General features: G+C 41.2%; 1 protein-coding gene across 5 annotated transcripts in view; it reads left to right on the top strand.

Annotated features, from left to right (window-relative positions):
• FRMD3 (FERM domain containing 3) overlaps positions 1-18,718 on the top strand; it is a 300,134-nt gene that overhangs the window by 209,958 nt on the left and 71,458 nt on the right. For 3 of the 5 annotated variants that reach the window (XM_011953956.1, XM_011953955.1, XM_011953957.1), the window contains exon 6: positions 6,187-6,310. In XM_011953956.1, the coding sequence (XP_011809346.1) occupies positions 6,187-6,310 (124 nt within the window). Of the gene's footprint in view, positions 1-6,186; positions 6,311-9,838; positions 9,949-18,718 lie in introns of those variants that run through there. The other 2 variants (XM_011953959.1, XM_011953958.1) reach the window with 1 other exon arrangement.

The raw sequence follows: 18,718 nt of genomic DNA, 5'->3' as shown, positions 1-18,718 counted from the left end.
CTTGTCACTGATTGAGAAACCCGTCATTCTGCTGGGGATTCCCCTGTGGCCCACCGCCCTCCCTGTGGGATGCTCTGTGCTGTGAAATAGTTCCTTTGATCCTCTTCTCAGTTGTGTTTGGTTTCTGAGAATTCTGAAGTGGGTGTGTGTGTTGTTTCTCGCCCCCTTTCCTGGGAACAGCCTCATTCTGGATAGCAGATTTTGGCAGAGGTGTTACAACCCTTGGGTATTTTCTCGTTTCAAGCACTACGGTTGATACTGTGATGGGAAACAGCCCTTTCATCCGCACTGAGGTAGAGAATGTGTTTCCGAAAGCTGCCTCTCATACCTTGGAGTGAGAGGACTGTAAATCCCATAGTTCCCTTCCTCCATGATGAAGGCTGCACATCTCGAGTTAGGGTGTACCGTCTTAGGTAAGAGACAAAGGAATCGATACTAATCCAAGCAACAGACCAGCATATGAGGATTTCAGAATGCATTTAGGCATTAGTGAGTTACCATCAATTCTCCTAGGACACGCTCAATATGGATCTATAATGGAAGGCTCGCCATCCTGTTTTCTGTCTGAAATAAAGCCAGGGAGCCTCCATCCAGACGATCAGGGCCCTATTTTATCCCTCATTGCTATTATTACTGACCACACACACACACACAGACACTGTGGAGACAGTAGAGTGGGAAATGGCCTGGCAGACCTCGAAAAGACCTTTTGGCTCTCAAATGCAGTGCTGTCTGTGGTCATCTATAGCAAATTCAGTAAAAGTGGTTCATAAAGGTCTGATTCTCAGGTGAGTACTTTGGCAGCTCTGCATTCACAAATACAGATATAGGTGGGCGTTTCAGAACTGCTTATTCTTACAGATTAACAGGGAAGATGGAGTAAGTGATTATCAATAGGAGGCACCGTCGCCCCTCATCATCTTGTTTGCTAACCCTCTTTCAAGGAGTATGTTTTAAATTCAGTATATTCTGAGTTTATAAAAAAACAGTCAATCAAGTTGGATGTGGTAGTGCACACCTGCAATTCTAGCTACTTGGGAGGCTAAGGCAGGAGGATTTCTTGAGGTCTGGAGTTTGAGACTAGCCTGGGCAACATAGCAAGACCTTGTCTCTACAAGGAGTACAAAACCAGTCCATCACCTGGAGTTTTGCTGCCTGTCCATACTGAATCCAACAAGAACATTCAAGACATGCAATGCATTTTCTTTCATAATACAAATTGCAAAACAAACACAGAATCCTTGGGATCTATTTATATTCTTTCTTGGTAAAAATATCTTTCCTGTTCCTTTTACAAAACAGCACCACAGCAGAATCCAACTTATCTCCTCTGCCTGGTGTGTTCAACCCCTGTAGAAATCTTGACTCCTGCTGGACATTCAGAACTCAGTCCAGAAGTCACTTCCTCTGATAAGTCTACCTGGACAACTCGACCTAGAGCAGCTCCCTCCTGCACGTCATTCTTTCTCAGAGCCCTGTTGTGTTTTCTTGCAAACACTTAGATCTTGAGTTGTTTTTGGACTTATTGTGCATTTCCTCCTATATAGAATCTAATTCCATGGGAGCAGGATCTGGGTGCTTTTCACAGCAGTCTTCCCGTGTCTGACACACAGCAGGTTCTCTACTAAATATGTTAAATGAATCGGGGCACTTGCCTGAACTCCAGGTGATTGGTGATTGACCGGTTTTGTATTTTGTGTATACAGGGTCTCACTATGTTACCCAGGGTGGTCTCAAACTCTAACCTCAAGCAATCCTCCTACCTCAGCCTCCCAAGTAGCTGAGATTACAGGTGTGCACCACCACACATGGCTTGATTGACTGCTTTTAATAAACTCAGAATATACCGAAGCTTCAAACATGCCCTGATTAACCATAGTTAATTGAATCAGGCACAATCATTTAACGTTTAGTTAAATTTAACATTTCATTAAATGACTGTGCCTGATTCATTTAACATTTAGCTAAATGATTGTGCCTGATTCACTGAACTATGGGAAAGATTGGTTGGCTGTCTGCTGGGATGGTATCACTACCTCATTCATTCATTTGTTCATGTGTTCTCCAAATACTTCCTGAGCAGTTGCTAGGGGGCCACATGGCAATACAAAATTCCTGTGGGAAGATAGATAAGGAAACAGGGCATTGTGACCCTGCATTGATGGCTAGATGGAGGAACACACAGGCCTGGTCTCTGCTATGAGTGTCCCAGGAGGGCTCTTGACTTAGCAAGGGTGGGTCAGGGAAAGCTCCTGAAGGAGTTGGCCCTGGAGCTAAAGGTCCTGCATTTCAAATTCTTTTGGAATAGTCCTTTCCAAACCAGGGGAAAGCCTGCTTTTTAGACTGTCTGTTTCTGATCTTACTCACCCATTCACTTCAAACTCATTGGATTTTTCTCTTAGAATTGAACCCTTTTAGAAAAGTGCTGGACCTGGTTTCAAACCGCAGGGCCTGCAGTTGTACATCATGTGTCACAACTTCAACTTCCAAGTCATGAGCAGGAGGGAGAACCACAGTTGCTTACTCAACTCCTCTTGGTATGAATAGTTAGAAGTCTTTATTCATTAAAAAAACCTGCCTTCTGCTTAAGGCGAGGTCAGAGTTAAAGACAAGCTTTAAGGGATCAGAGAGCACGGCCTGTGGTGGGGACAGTGTTAATCTCGTCAGCAATCCAGTGCAATCTTCATGGCATTTCTTCTCTAACGTTTTTAATGTTTGCAGTGTTTAGCACTGCAAGTCTATAATATCTCACAAGATTTCCTGGAAAGAAAAGTGCACCCTCACAAACGACGCCCTCCCTCACCAACCGCTCTGCAAGCTGACGTTTGCATTGAAGATGACCCAGTTTCATATTGGTTGTCCATTATCCCATCATCTGTGGAAAATGGAAGCACTGGGGTTGTCCATCTCCTAAATATTAATGCCTGTAGCTAGCTCACAGGGGCACAAGCGTGTGTGTGTGTGCAGGTGGACATGTTACATGTATTTCTTTTGGAACATAGGTTGAGTTAATCATTAGTTTATGGCCCACCTCTCATCATTGGTCCCTTTAGGCCCATGGATTGATTGACTTCCCTTTTCCACTCCTAAGGGCAATACTGGATATATCTTTGTATCCATCCTTATAAAATGATTAATATTGTTTTTTGTGTCTGTACTTCTAAATTTCATAAATTAAATGATGGTATAGCACTCATTGTATTCCCTCCTTTTTACGCTCAGAACACTGCTTTTGGGATCTGTCCATATTGCTGGACATACATGTATTTTGTTGATTTTAACTGTGACAGAGTGTCCCAAAGGGTGCATCTTCCATGTTTTACTTATCCATCTGTCCCCCTAACAATAAACACCCAAGTTGCCTCCAACTTTGACTATTATGATTAATGCTGTCATAAAAAATCTTGAACATATCCTTTTTTGCACCTAGAGTTTTTCTAGGAAAAATGCCCAGAAATGGGATTGCTGGGTCATAATATTTGACTAAATACTCCCACCTTGCTCTCTGGAGGAGCAACATGTATCTAGCACCTTTCAGCAGTGCACAAGTATTTTTGTTTTCTCGTGTCTCTGCCCGACTCCCTAGTTTTATTGCCAATGTTATAGGTATAAAGTAACATCTTGTTTTGGTTCGTATATCTCTAATTATTCATGCGTTTGAGCATCTCTCCCTACACTGGCCCTTAGGGTTTCCCCTTCTTTGAATTGTCTGTTCATTATCCTTTGACCATTTCTCTATTGGTCTTCCTGTCCATTAAAAAAATGATATGTAAGGATTTCTTCTTTATTCTAGATATTAGTCCTTGTTGGCTTTAGATTGTGAAAATATGTTCTTTCAAGTTGTCATCTCTCTATTACTTTGACTCTGATGTCCTTTATTAAACAGAAATAAATTTTAATTTTGGTATGATCAAATTAATCAATTTCCCCTTTGTGATTGATAGTATTTTGGGTCTTATTTTAGAAGTCTTCCCTTGCTGTGGTATATGTTCTAGGTTGTTTTAAGAACTCTGTAATTTGAATTTTGGTCAGAAGCTTTAAAGAGCTTTGCTTTCCTCCTGGTTATGTACTTTTCCAGTCATCAGATGATGTGACAATGAAGGGACAGTGGATACAAATTACAGAGTTGGATGTAATTTTTCAGATGCACTTAAGGCATACTAATTTTTTTCTACCTCAAAGTCATATTGGTGATCAAATTCTTTTAATACAGTTTTCCCACTATCTTTAGTCTGCTCTCCTGGGCCATATCTTCTGTTTCTTCCAGAGACACTTGCTTCTTCTGGCTCATTTTCCTTCGCATGCTCGTGGAACCAATAGAAAGTATTCTTGATGCCAGACATCACCTTTGCTCCTCCATGCTGTGGTTCACACACCCATCTCTGCTTGGCCTTCTGGGTGCTCAGAGATGTGTAGGCATTTCTCTTTTTACCCTTGAAGATCCTCTGGAGGAGACCTTTGTTAGTGTCAGCTGAAGAATCATGAAGTACATAAATTTGGAAAGAAGAGCTTTATTTCTCACAAAGGGTTGCAGCTTGCAGGGTGGTCATTCTGACAGGTGGGGAAACGTAGCCTCTGGCCAGAAGCTGGAAACAAGCACTTCAAGGGTGGGAAGAATAAGACAAAGATTTATGCCGAATGGGGTGGCCAAGTATACATATTCAACAGGTTATAGTAGGAGCTATGAATATTCACAAAAGGAAGGCACAGGCATGCATAGTAGGCTAGCACATAAGCAACATGCATCCCATGTTCACTTTTGGGTGGAGACTTAACATTTAAACGTATTATCATTAGGGCCTATACATCAAAAGGTGAAGCAGAGGACACAAACGCCCTCTGTGCACAGCCTCCATAGACTGGCTAGAACTACTTTGTGGTCAGTGGTCTCTTACCAAGAAGGAATGCTGGTCAGTTGCTGTCTCAAAACCACAAAAGGGAGGGGCAGCATCGGCGATTGGTTGATACCAGTGGTGCAGTCTTTCAAAAAGGCGGGTTTCTGTTTAACCCTTGGTGTAGGAAACCTAATAGCAATTAATGAGGGAGGGAGTATAATGAGATCTGACCTCATCATGTATGGGAACTCAGTTTTTAAGAGTTCTCTGGGGCCGCTTGTCCAAGTGGGAGCAATGTTCAGTCTGTTGAGGGGCTTAGGATTTTATTTTCATTTCTCGTTAGAATCCAGCAACAACTTGAATTTGGCATGCTCTTCTGTTTTAGATATATACTCCTTAATTTCAAGAGCAATCAATTTGCTTTTAAGTGCAATCCCACTGGGTTCCTTCTTGTTGTGATTTTTTAATGAATAAGCCACACCTGCATAAGCCTCAGAGCAGGCAGCTCCAGTCAGGGAATTCCTGGATGCAGAGGAGATTAGCTGTGAATGGAACCCCAACGAATGTCCACTGGTTTCCATCTAGAGGTGGTACCACCTCCGATCCTGGGGAGCACTTGGAAATACTGGGGCAGGGGCATTACATTTTTTAAAAATTTAAAACATTTTAAATCAAACATTATATATATATTTATGGTCTACAACCTGATGTTTTGAAATATGTATGCATTGTGGAAGGGCTAAACCGAGCTTTACATATGCACTACCTCATATACTTATCATTTGTTTCTGTGTTGAGAACAATTAAAAGCTACCCTCTCAGGGCTTTTTAAGTATACAGTATGTTGTTTCTAACTATAGTCTCCATGTTGTACAATGCTCTCTTGAATGTATTCCTTCTATCTAACTGAAATCCTGTATTCTTTGACTAACTTCTGGGAGAGAGCAGCTTTGATGGTCACAGTGCCTGGGTATGCTGCTAACGTCTAGTACCTGGAAGGTAGAGGTACTAAATATCCTACAGTTCCTTGGAAAATCTGAAATAATAAAATTGTTTAGCCCCCAAAATGCCAATGGTGTCCTCACTGAAAAACAGTGATTTAAATCCTTTATTATACTGATAAAGAAGGTGAGACCCAGAGAAGATTCTCAAGATCCCAAGCTCACACAGCTGGATCTGAACTGGAATATGACCCTCTAGACACTCAGACTTTCTCTGGGTACAGATACATATTTTTGGGTGAGCTTATTCCAGCCTCTTCTTTTGGATGACAGGAGGCATTCCATATGCACCCTGCTCATGTTATTGTTTTTAATCTTTCTTTTTCTCTTTATTTTTTCACTCATTACAGCTGAGCTTGGTGATTACGATCCTGATGAGCATCCTGAGAATTACATCAGTGAGTTTGAGATTTTCCCCAAGCAGTCGCAGAAGCTGGAAAGAAAAATAGTGGAAATTCATAAAAACGAACTCAGGTAATCTGGGTAGACATTTGTGAAAATGATAAAGGTGAGAAAATATTCTTACTGCAGAGAATGTGGAAATCACATCGTGAAGGAGGAATATATATAATGTATGGGTAGGCCGTTTTGGGTGGCAGCGCAATTTTTCCAGGCACTGTCAAGGATACCCTGGTGTCCTCCGTCAGTAACAATCTCAACAGTGTGGAGTCCCATGAATGGCTGTTTGTGAACCATCAGTAGTTATTAGAGCCATATGTTTTCTTACACATATGGATTTCTAAGCACCCTGAGCTTCTGAAAGTGGAATCTAAGGTAAATAAGTAAACCTTTCTGATTTGAATTTTGTATTGTCTTTTTCCTACCTGTGGCCATAGCTGGAAGCATTGACTCCAAGTAGAGTAGAACCCATTGGCAAGATTCCCTTTGCTGAGCTGCTCTCAAGATGACAGATTTAGTGTCTGATCCTCTTTTCCTCACCTGCGATGCTTCGATGATAGCCGCACAGTAGCAGTGGTAGGAGTAGCAAAATTGCATACAGCATTCACCACGTTCCCAACACCGTTCTAAGCACTTTGCACATATTAACTCGTTTAATCTTCACAGTAACCTAGGAGATAGGTTATTGGTTATTCCCATATTACAGATGAGGGAACTGAGGCCCAGAGAGCTTAAACAACTTGCCCAAGGTCACACAGCTAGTAAGTATCAGAGCTGGGATTTGAATTCCGGCAGCCTTGGTCTAGAGTCTGAGCCTTTATGCACTCTGTGATGCTTACACTCTACATGGGCTGCTGGGAATAAAATGAAGTGTGTGTAGGGATCATTGCCAACTTGGAATTCAGGTAACTCAAGTAGTCTAGTCTGTAACGAGAATTTAGATACTGTGCAAACTACAGGAAAAAAAATCATTTTGGTAATAGCAAGCATGGGCAGCGTTATGACAAGTGTTGGTGAAAAACTGCAAGAACTGAGATGCTTCCATGTTCTGGGCGTCTGGTAAGTATAAAGAAAATTGCATCACTGGATTATGCGTTCTGGAACAGACGACTGTCCCCGTGTGAGGAAATTGTTCAAGCTCCCTCCTTTATGCAGGCGCGCCCCCTACTGGTGAATCTGGGAAGCGTGAGGGCATTCAAGGTGGCAGCTTACTTCAGCTGGGAAAATATGACGCCTAGTCTTAGAGATAAAGATGATTAGACATCAAAACATTGTACCTCTTTCGGAAAGCAACATGCCATCTATGTGGGTAATTTTAGAGTATTGTCTCCTAAAGCCTTGTTGAAGATACATGAAATTCTCACCACTCTTTTGCTATTTTGGAGACAAATGTACTAGAGGTAGAAATAAAGTTCCGATATTTTTGTGGAGGGGTTTGTGGCAGAGCAGTGTTCTGGGGAGTACAGGGTGAGAATCCCTGGATGAAGGAGTTGCAGCCACTGTTTGAACTGATAGGAGATGAAATGGAAAGGTTTTCTATGCCCTGAATTTGCAGGGTCTCTAATGCTCAGAACATATGATAATAATACACATTTATTGAGCATTTACTTACTAGATGCCAAAACATTGTGCTAAGAGCTTTAAGTGCATTATCCCACTCAGTTCTCCCAAACTCTATTAGATGGATGCTATTGTTCTTTCTAGCGTGGGATGAGGAAAGTACAAGCTGAAGTGGTTAAAGGACTTGTACTAAGTAAATAGTGGAGTCAGGACTTGAACCTTGGGTTACCTGGTTCAAGGTATGCCCATGCTCTTCTCCCTTGTTGAGCATTGCAAGGGAATCAGGTAGTCGGGTAGATGTTTCACGGTGATCACCATGTCAACAGTGCTTGAGGATGGAGAACCAGGGCAGGAGGGCCCGCTAGTAATTTCTGGTGTTCAGACATGCAATGTGAAGGACCTGAAAAAGAATAGGAGTAAAGGAAATGGAAAGAAGAGAGTCATGAGAGGTGTTGCCAGTCAAGCCAGACTTGGTGATCCACAATTTCATGAGAAAATGAGTGAATCAAAGAAGATTCCAGGTTGTTTTATTAACATTCAGAAAGCTGTAGCTTGGACCCTGGGCCAGCAACTGGGCTTGTGGAGATCCCTGGAAGTAGTCATCATGCACTCAGGGAAGACAGGGGGTCATCAGTCTGTAACACTTTATAAATCTTGGAAGTAAGTTCTGTGGTTTGATCAAAGCGCTGTTCTATGGCACATGTGGTCCTGCTCGTTTATAACATCCATTAAGCCTTTGTGAAGAGGTCAGAGTTGTATGCCTGAAGGATGAACCTGTCAGGAATCATATCGCATTGCAAGGACAGCTTCAGGAGGTATTTCCCTGTATATTTTTGCTCATTGTCTCTAAGTAGTCCTGCATGTCGTTCAGCATCAGTGCAGCAGAGAGATACTTTTGGTTTGGAGGGTAAGACAAGAAGAGCAGAAGAGGCTGACAGTGAAGAGGGAGAGGAGCTTTCCTGCGTCTGATGGGAAACCTGCTACAGGGACTGAAGGTGCTCTGGGGGTGCCACCACCCCTTCACACACAGGTCAAGAAAGTGTTATCTGTCTTGTGTAAGGAATGGGGCCTTGGATTACTCTGCAAACTTGACCATGCCAGGAAGGAGTCATGGATGGAGGAGACCTGTGCTTGGCTGCACCAAGACATGGCCATCCTGCTCTCCTGTGTCACCACAACACCCGTGACCCTCCCACATAGCTAGGGATAGTGTGTGGCCATCGAACTGCTGTTCTGAAGATGTCCTGAGAGGATTCCAGCTGGCCTTTTTTGGGGTTTGAGGGACCCAATAAATAACTTCCTTCTTCCTGCCTGCTTTCTGAATCAGCTGAGAAATAAAACACAATAGGTGCTCAAATATTAGCAGAAATGATAATTTACAGTGAGATCAACATCTTTACCTTAGGAGGGAGTAAATTGATTAGGATTATTCTGCTCCTATGATCTCTGAGAAAGGAACAAAAGCTTCCATTCTTGGCAGAAAATTAATAAGAGAGGAAGAAGAAATTTCCTCTGCGGGAGGCTACACACTGTTTGAAGGTGGGACCAAGATGGCCTGATAGATAGGCATGAATAACTGAGTTCTTTGGGAGATGGAGGGGGGGAGAGAGAGAGAGAAAGAGAGAGAGAGAGAGAGACACTTTTCCTTGGAGTTTTAAGAAGACCAAGATGTTAAGAAGAATTTTCATGAACTAAATTAAATTGATGACTGAAGGTAAAAGTTCATGCTTGGATCAATGTTTCTTCTTCTGAGTCCTTCACTGTACTGGAGGAGGTAAGGTAGGTAGAAGTCACAGTTTTGCAAATACAGTAGCATATTCTCGTTATTGATCATCTCTATATAGGTCAAGATCAGTTAGATTACTCTGAGGAAACAAACCCCCAACGCTCAGTGGCTTAGAGTAAGAAAGGCTTCTTCTTTACTCTGTTCTGTGCCCACCAGAGGCCAGCTGGGGAGCTCTGCCCACCATTGTCACTCAGGGAAGTCAAAAGCTTGGATTTGCCAGATGTTGAGCCACAAGGAAAAGAGCTCTGGAAGGTCATGCTTCATTTCGGAAGTGATTCTTATCACTTCTACTTACAACTCTCTGATCAGGACCTGTCCCAGGATCTTACCCAGGATCAAGGAAATACAGTTCTATGGTGTTCAGAAGGTAATAGGAGATGGAAACAGGGGGCACACAGCCCTTAATGGCCCTCACAACCTCATTGACTAATAGAGTTGTTTTTCTTTTTTTAATAGACTTTATTTTTTAAAAGAGATGTTTAGGTTTACAGCAAAATTGAAAGGAAGGCACAGAGATTTCCTCTATACCCCTGTCCCACACATGCATAGCCTTCCTCATTATCAATATCCCTCCTAGAGTGGTACATATATTACAACTGATGAGCCTGCATTGTTACATTATAATCACCCATAGTTGATAGTTTACGTTAGAGTTCACTCTTGGTGTACACTCTATGGGTTTGATGAATGTATAGTATCATTCCATTGCAATACCAATAGCATTATAGTATTATACAGAGTAGTTTCCCTGTCCTAAAAGTCATCCCTTCTTCTCCCCTAACCCCTGGCAACCACTGATCTTTTTAGTGTCTCTATAGTTTTTGCCTTACCCGGAATGTCACAGTTGGAATCATACAATGTGTAGCCTTTTCAGATTGGCTTCTTTCACTCAGTAATATGCATTTAAGTTTCCTCCATGTCTTTTCTTGGTTTGAGAGCTCATTTCCTTTTGGCACAGAATGATATTCCATTGTCTGTATGTATCATAGTTTATCCATTCACCTGCCGAAAGACATCTTGGTTGCTTCCAAGTTTGAGCAATTGTGAATAAGGCTGCTATAAATAACTGTGTGTAGGTTTTTGTGTAGACATAAATTTTCAGCTCATCTGGGTAAATACCAAACACCATGATTGCTCTATCATATGGTAAGAGTATGTTTAGTTTTATAAGAAACCACCACTACACTGTTTTCCAAAGTGGCTGCAGCATTTTGCATACCCACCAGCAGTGAATGAGAGTTCCTGTTGCTCCACATCCTTGCCAACATTTGGTGTTGTTAGTGTTCTGGATTTTGGTCATTCTAATAGATGTGTAGCTAATAGAGTTTCATTTAGAAAGATTTTTACAGAGGCATCTTTGGGCCTTTTAATATCATGTGAACTAGATGATATGGAGATGTGTCACTTACATAACCCACTGAGCTGAATGATTCTTCTAGGTAAGGGCTAGTTAAATATTTTTGACTTTCTGGGTCATATGGTCTCTAGTGCAGTGACTCAGCTCTGTTTTGGTAGAGCAAAAGCAGATATCGACAATTCATAAATGAGTGGGCCATGATTCAATAAAACTTTATTGATAACACAGGTGGCAGGCCACATTTGGCCTATGGGTCCTAGCTTGCTGACTCCTGTTCTAAACACATGGCAGAGCAGGTATGGAATAAATTTCTACATCAGCCTCTATAGAAAATTTTAAGTTATCAGGAGCCATAGTTGTTTGTAAAACTATATGTGAAAAATAATCTCTTGTAATTTTCAGACTTTAAGCTTGGTGTGCCGAGATGAGGTCTTACCTGGGACTGCTTTATAAATAGGTTATTCCTCCCTCTAGAGCCCTCTGGTGGCTGGAGGAAGCCATTGCTGCAACCCCTGAGGACTTGATGGTCCTGTGTTTCTTTTTGTTTGTTTGTTTGTTTGTTTTTTGAGACGGAGTTTCCCTCCTGTTGCCAGGGCTGGAGTGCAATGGCGTGATCTTGGTTCACTGCAACCTCCGCCTCCTGGGTTCAAGCAGTTCTCCTGGCTCAGTCTCCAGAGTAGCTGGGACTACAGGCATGCGCCATCATGCCAGGCTAATTTTGTATTTTTAGTACAGACGGAGTTTCTCAATGTTGGTCAGGCTGGTCTCGAACTCCCAACCTCAGGTGATCCGCCAGCGTCTGCCTCCCAAAGTGCTGGGATTACAGGCGTGAGCCACCATGCTTGGCTGGTCCTCTGTTCTTTTTGTCCCTCTTGGTTTCTGTTTTCCACAGCTTTAATCAAAGCCACCTGGGGTAAGAGGAAATACACATTCCATTAGTCCTGAGGGTGCTCAGAGGGGGATGAAGATCAAAAATAAGATTGCTTTTACCATAAAGAACCCTGATAGACTTTGCTGGAGGTATTTCCTAGAGTTTCTGCTCAGCTAGTCTTTTCTTCCTCTCATCACCAGTTCATCAGGTTTGTCATTAGAGACAGAGACATTTGCATTAACTTCAGTCATAGGCCATCAGCTTTTAAATATTCAAAAGGCTCAATTGGCAGTAAGGCAGTTTTGATGAAGTATATTCCTTGCCCTTAAAGAGCAGGAAAATCATCCAACTAGGCACGCTATAATGATCCAGGGCAGTGAGGTTTGTGCTGGAAGCAAGAATGACACAGTGTGTTTTTTAAACAGAGTAATTCCCTCTATTTCTTAAAGGTTATATTCTCTGTAAATCATGCGCCATGGCTATAGTTTTAAAAAATGGAGTTATCATTTTAAAAGCGTCTAGCTTTCTAGAAATAAATACCCTGACATGAAAAATATCCTCTACCTTTGCTTCTGAAGAATAGATCACAAGGGCCCTCTTAAGAAATGTTTTTGTCAGTTTTGAGAAGTGTGTTTATTGTGTAAAAAGAAGACAAGAAATACATGTCTAGTTATTTTACAACCCCAATCTTTCTTAAAATGCATTTTCTCTTTGTCATTGCTCTCTGTCCCTGTATCATTTCCCTTCCCAAGTCCCTTCCAAACTCATAGAATCTCTTTCCCTGGTAGATTATCAAATAAATTTACATTTTTGTTGCTATTTGATATAGCACCTTTCTTAGGAAGGGGGAAGACGGGATGATTTGGGATCAAATGCGTTCACTGTAAAAATGAAGTCCTTGCATTTTGTGGCCTGGTGTAAAGGACATTTCTAGGGAGGGACGGGCTGGGGCAAGTGATGTGCACATCCAAGCCATTAATGTTTTTTATGCAGGTGAAATCTAACCACCATGACCTTAAGGAGGAAAAAGCAATGTTACCAAAGTGCAATGTGGCCGTGAAGAAGAAGAGAGGGGTTATATTATTGAAAGTGGGCATCAGCCATTACTTAATACATTCTCTGATTGTATCTCACATGTGATTCTAACTTACGTGTAGAGCTAAAGATTCTTGGAACTTTCAATGAGACTATAGCAGTGTATTTATCCAGAGGAGATTTATCCATCCTTCTATCCATTTATGTTTCATCCATACTTCCATGCATCTTTCCATCCATCCATTCATACAACAAATATTTATTGAAGGGTGGCTTTTTGTGGGGCACTGTAATAGTGTGGGATGGCCTAGCCCAGATTTTCAGCCATTTCATCCCCAAGCTGGGCTCTCCTTCATCATCCACACTCCCCCATGACCTCATGGTTTGAAAGATTTTATCTACAAAATAATTCATGAAGCAACAATTAATTTGCCTCTTAATTTTTATTAATCAAAGACAGTTTTGACTACGATTTAGCGCTTTCGACTATCAAGAGGTCACTAGCCAACAGCAAAGAAATTTGACAGCCAACTTCTATTCTTAAGGGATCTTTGGAGTCCAAAGCAGGAGTTATAAAATGACAGTCCTTGGACTACACTGTGACCCAGATGTATGTAGTTTGAGCCAAATAATAGCTCTAAAAAATGGAACCAGTTGCCATAAAGTCCTGGCTTTAGTTGTGACTGGGGTTTTGGTCACATGGCTCCCTAACTTTTGTGTGGTAACACTCAGCAGCAGTGCCTCTTTAAAAGAATCCTTTGTCTCTGAATTGCCACCATCCCTGCTCTGCCAATTTACCTTCTCCTTCCATTGAGTTTGCAGCCACCATTTTTTTTTTTTTAACAGATAAGGAAACACAGTTCTGAGAAATTAACTTATCCAAGGCTACACAATTATGAAGCAATAGAACTTGACCTGAAATCTGAGTTTCCGTACATTGTGCGCTAATATGTTTCTAAGTTGCTGCTCTCCTGTAAGCCTTGTCCCTGCATGGCCCCAGGGTGTTACCACTGTCTCCTTCTTAGCGTGGCAGCTATCCAAATTTGCAGCATTTTATCTAATGCTCTGCATAAAGATGACTCCTAAAGGATTTGCAAGAGATAATGTCCCTCTCTAAGTAAAAGATTGGAAATGACAGACTGGGAACTCTCATTTCCTTTCTATTTAGGATGTAGAAAAGCAGGAGATATTGATCTCTCCTAACATCAAAATAACACCAACAAGCTGGCTGAATTACAGAATCATGTTTTTTGAACCCATCTGAGAGCTGAAGATGCAAATAGACCTAAATGTATTAAAATCCAGAATGTCCTTCTTAGGAGAGTGGAGACCCATAGCTGCTTTCACTTCCGGTGGAGTGACAGGAAGAGGCAGATTACACCCTAGATCAGGGCTAAGGGCAACTAGGCAAACCTTTAACCAGCACGAGAGCTGAGTGAAATCCCCCAGAGGCACCCCAGACCTTCAGCCCCGGTTGGGGAAGCCCTTGCTGATGGCAGGAGACAGGATGACAGAGAGGAGAAAGGTCTTCTAAAGTCCAGAGAGCCAGGGATGAGACTGAAGAGCAAAGGACTCTCTCTCCAGTCCACATTCCACAGGAATGCTATAAAACATAGAGAGCTCCCTGCAGTCTCTGAGTGCTAAAGTCCCAAGCCCTGCTGAAGGGCAAGTCTTGAGAACACTCCCAAACATTTGAAGCCAGTGGTGTGGAAAATCTTTTATTCCGACAAAGCTAAATCTAAGTAAAGTTGCAACCAAGTTGCAGCAAAATGTAATCTAAGCCAAGTTGAGAATTCTGTTTTCCAGAAGTAGAAGACCGTTATATTGATCTTCTACACCACTACGTTGGTCTTCTGCCCATGACTTTAATTCTAGAGCTCCTAGGCTCAGATGGGTCAGAGGGAGTCAGAAGCACCCCCTTCCCTGCCAACTGTGTTCCAAGCAGTCCAGCTCATTGCTGGCAAGATCTACATCTTATTCCACAATTAATGTCCACTAATAATTGGCATTTATTCCTGGGGTGCTATCTGGTTTTGTACTCTATGTAATGGTATGCTAAAGGAGGATCAATAAAAGGGGGATTGTTCCTTTTTGTCTAAAAGCACTCAAAACTGGCAGAAGGGAGACATACAGCTAAATACACAATTACTTGACCTCATGTAATATATTAGAAAAACCTATCTTTGGAGAATTGTTAGCTCTTTGAAAAGAAGTCAGCTAATCACTGGTCTTTACCTTTAAATGTCTCATTAGAGACACTATTAATCTGAGTGGAACATTTCCTGGTGCAATATTTGAAGGATAGAAAATCATTATTTTCCATTATCAGAGTTTTTGCCAGAAACAGATGCCCAGTGGGAGGTTCAAGGAAAAAACCCCAACCTTTCTATTTAATTGATCTTAGTATCTTCCTGAAAAAAATGGATCATTAAATGGTTTCTTTCTTGGTGAGTCTGGGCCTCAGGAGTCTCCAGTCCTATCAGGGTCCCTGCCTTTTCTCCTTTGGTTTTGATCTTTTTGCCTTCTCTGAGCATTTGTAGTTAGCCTTTCCCTGTGTATGACTTTTTCAATTAAGTCTTTTAAATGCTTAGCCAGTAGAGATCTGAGGTTAAACCCAAAGCAAATGATGCTGACTTGAGAATTACTTTAAAGATGGGCCTTTGCCTTGTGGTAAATATCTCGACATCCTGCTTGACATTCCCCTCAGCACAGTATTTCTGACTTCAGCCATATGTAGGGCTAGCAAGGGAACACGTGGTAGTCTGAGGGCAAGGACAGAACATACTATGTGCTAGGCGCTAGTCTGACTGGTTCACATCTGTTACCGGCTTAATCTTTGCAACAATGTTTGGAAGTAGGTACTCTTTTTACAGAAACAACTTCATTTTTTAGCATCAAATAGACATGGCTTCCTGTGGTTTCATGTTCCTGTGTGCTGGACCCAGATCAGGGTTCAGAAAACCGTTTTCTATACCGGGTCAACTAGCAAATATTTTAGGCTTTGTAGAACATATAGTCTTCATTGCAACTACTACTGTTGCAACATGACAACATGTATAGACAACATGCAGATAAGTGGGTGTGGCGATGTTCCAATAAAACTTTATTTATGGACACTGAAATTTGAATGTCATGTAATTGTCATGAGTCACGAAATATTATTCTTTTGATTTATTGAAACTGTGAAAGAATGTAAAACCCATTCTTAGTTTGAGGGCTGTACAAAATCAGGTGGCAGACAGTCCAGATTTGACCTGGAGGTTTTAGTTTCAGGTTAAAATGGAGATATCACTATTCTCTAATCAGATCTGAGTATCAGTCACCTGGAATGAATTGCCTTATCATTGATAAGTTGCAATGTTTAGAATTTGAAAAAGTTGCAATTTAAACGAATTTTTTAGGTGGGTTGCAGTGGCTCACCCCTGTAATCTTTGCACTTTGGGAGGCTGAGGTGGGGGGATCACTTGAGCCCAAGGGTTCCAGACCAGCTTGGGCAACATGGTGAAATCCCGTCTCTACAAAAAATACAAAACTTAGACAGATGTGGTGGCATGCTCTTGTAGTCCTAGCTATAGGAGGCTGAGGTGGGAGGATCACTTGAGTCCAGGAGGTGGAGTCTGCAGTGAGCTGAGAGCGCATCATTGCACTCCAGCCTAGGCGATGGAGTGAGACCCTGTCTCAAATAAATGAATTAAATAAATAAATAAATTTAAAAATAGATTTAGCAAGTATAAGTGCCATTTTGTTACATAGATATATTGCATAGTGGTGAAGTGTGGGCTTTTTGTGTAACCATCACTGGAATAGTGTACATTGTACCCGTGAAGTAATTTCTCATCCCTCACTCCCTCCCACTCTCTCACCCTCTGAGTCTCCAGTGTCTATTATTCCACGCTCCATGTCCATGTGACACATTATTTAGCTTCCAGTTATCAATGAGAAGATGTAGTATTTGACTTTCTATTTCTGTGTTATTAATGGCCTCCAGTTCCATTTGCCTTGCTTTTTTAAAACATAAGAGGTGGATAGGAATCATGTCATTTTATGCCATGGCATGCAGGAGAGCAGGCAGATGGCTCTTGACCATAAGATATTGGTGACGATGTTGGCACCAGCCCTGACGAGCACTTTAGAACCAGGTCAACTTGCATTTGCATCCTGCATTTGCCCATACATGGCTAGTGAGGGCAAATGCAGGATGCAAATGCAAATTGACTATGAGCAATAACCTTGAGCAAGTTATTTTTCTCTTTGGATATCAGAACTCTCATCCACAAAATGAAGATAAAGATTCTAACTTTCTGAATGATAAGTAAAAATATGTATATGCTTGGCAATATAAAAAATGTTATGCTGCTTGGACTTGCAGAGTTTAGTACAAGATAGCTCTGCATATGTATCTATTATCCTCCTGATCAATACCCTTTAGTCTGGGGGTCCTTTTGGACTGCATAATATTTCATCCAATGATTTCTTTATTAAAAAAGCAGAAATTGTATGTCTTTTCATCATTACAAAATGTCTAATCTGTAAAAGAGCATTTGTAGAGTGTATACAATATTTGTATGGTTTAAAGAATAAATGAAAAAACATCCATGATCTCCTGGCATTATTTGTGAATGAGAACATCACCAGCTGTTCTGAAGTCTCCTACGTGCCCCTCCCAGACCACCTCCCTCTCTCCTCCCATGGGTACACTCTTCTGAATTTTAGGTTGCTTATTCTCTTGTTTTGCTTTTATAAATTTACTTTATACATAGGTATCAGTGAATGATGTATTGCTTCAGTTTTGCCTATTTTCACTTCCATATAAATGGACTCACACTGTATTCTCATGTCTCATTTTTTCCCTATGAACATTATATTTATGAGATTCTTCCACATTGATACATACAGCCATATGTCTTTATTTTCACTTCTGTATAATTAATTTTCTGTCATATGAACTTCCCATGTTTTATGTATCCATTCTCCTGTTGATGAACGTTTGGGTTGCTTTCAGGTTTTTGCTATTGCAGACAGAGTTACTAGGGTTTATTGAATAATTCTCCTAAGGTGCATGTACAGGACTCCCTAGTGTAAGTACAAACCTAAGTTAGAACTTGCCAGAGTTTGCACTTTAACTTCTCTAGGAAATGGCAGTTTGGTTGCTCTACTTTATGTTCACACCAACAAGTAGGTGAGAGTTCCCAGGGTTTCCGGTGACTTTTAACACATTAGTTTTGTTTTGCTCATTTTTGAAAGCCATAGAAATAGAATCATACAGTGTATATCCATTTATATATGGTATTTTAGTCTGTTTTGTCTTGCTATGACTGAATACCAGATGCTAGGTAATTTATAAAGAACAGAAATTTATTTTTTACAATTCTGGAGGCTTGGAAGTTTAAGATCTAGGGACTGCATCTGGTGAGGACCTTCATGCTGTTGGGAACTCTCTGCAGAGTCCTGAAGTAGTGCAAGGCAGCACATGAAGAGGGCATGAGCATGGCAAACTGAATCTATTCATGAAGGCAAAGTTAAAAGCCTCACCTCTGAATACTGTGACTTTGGGGGTTAAGTTTCAGCATGAGTTTTGGAGGGGGCAAATATTTGAACTGTAGCATTTGGCTTCTTGTATTCAATGTTATTTTTGTGATATTCATTTATCTTGTAGTGTGTAGCTTTAAGTCAGCAATTTTCATGCCTGTATAGTATTCCATTGCCTATTCATTTTACTGTTGCTGGACATTTGAGTTGTTTTCTAGTTTTTGCTATTACAAATAACACTACTATGAAAATTCTATGTATTTCTTGGTGCAACGTGCACTAATTTCTGTTGCATATACAACTGTGAGTGGAATTGCTATATTTCAGGGTAAACATGTTCAACTT

Source organism: Colobus angolensis, unplaced genomic scaffold (genome assembly GCF_000951035.1).
Source record: "Colobus angolensis palliatus isolate OR3802 unplaced genomic scaffold, Cang.pa_1.0 Scaffold379, whole genome shotgun sequence".
Lineage (NCBI taxonomy): Eukaryota > Metazoa > Chordata > Mammalia > Primates > Cercopithecidae > Colobus > Colobus angolensis.
Note: the sequence above shows the minus strand (reverse complement) of the source record. Positions and strands in the feature narration are given on the sequence as shown.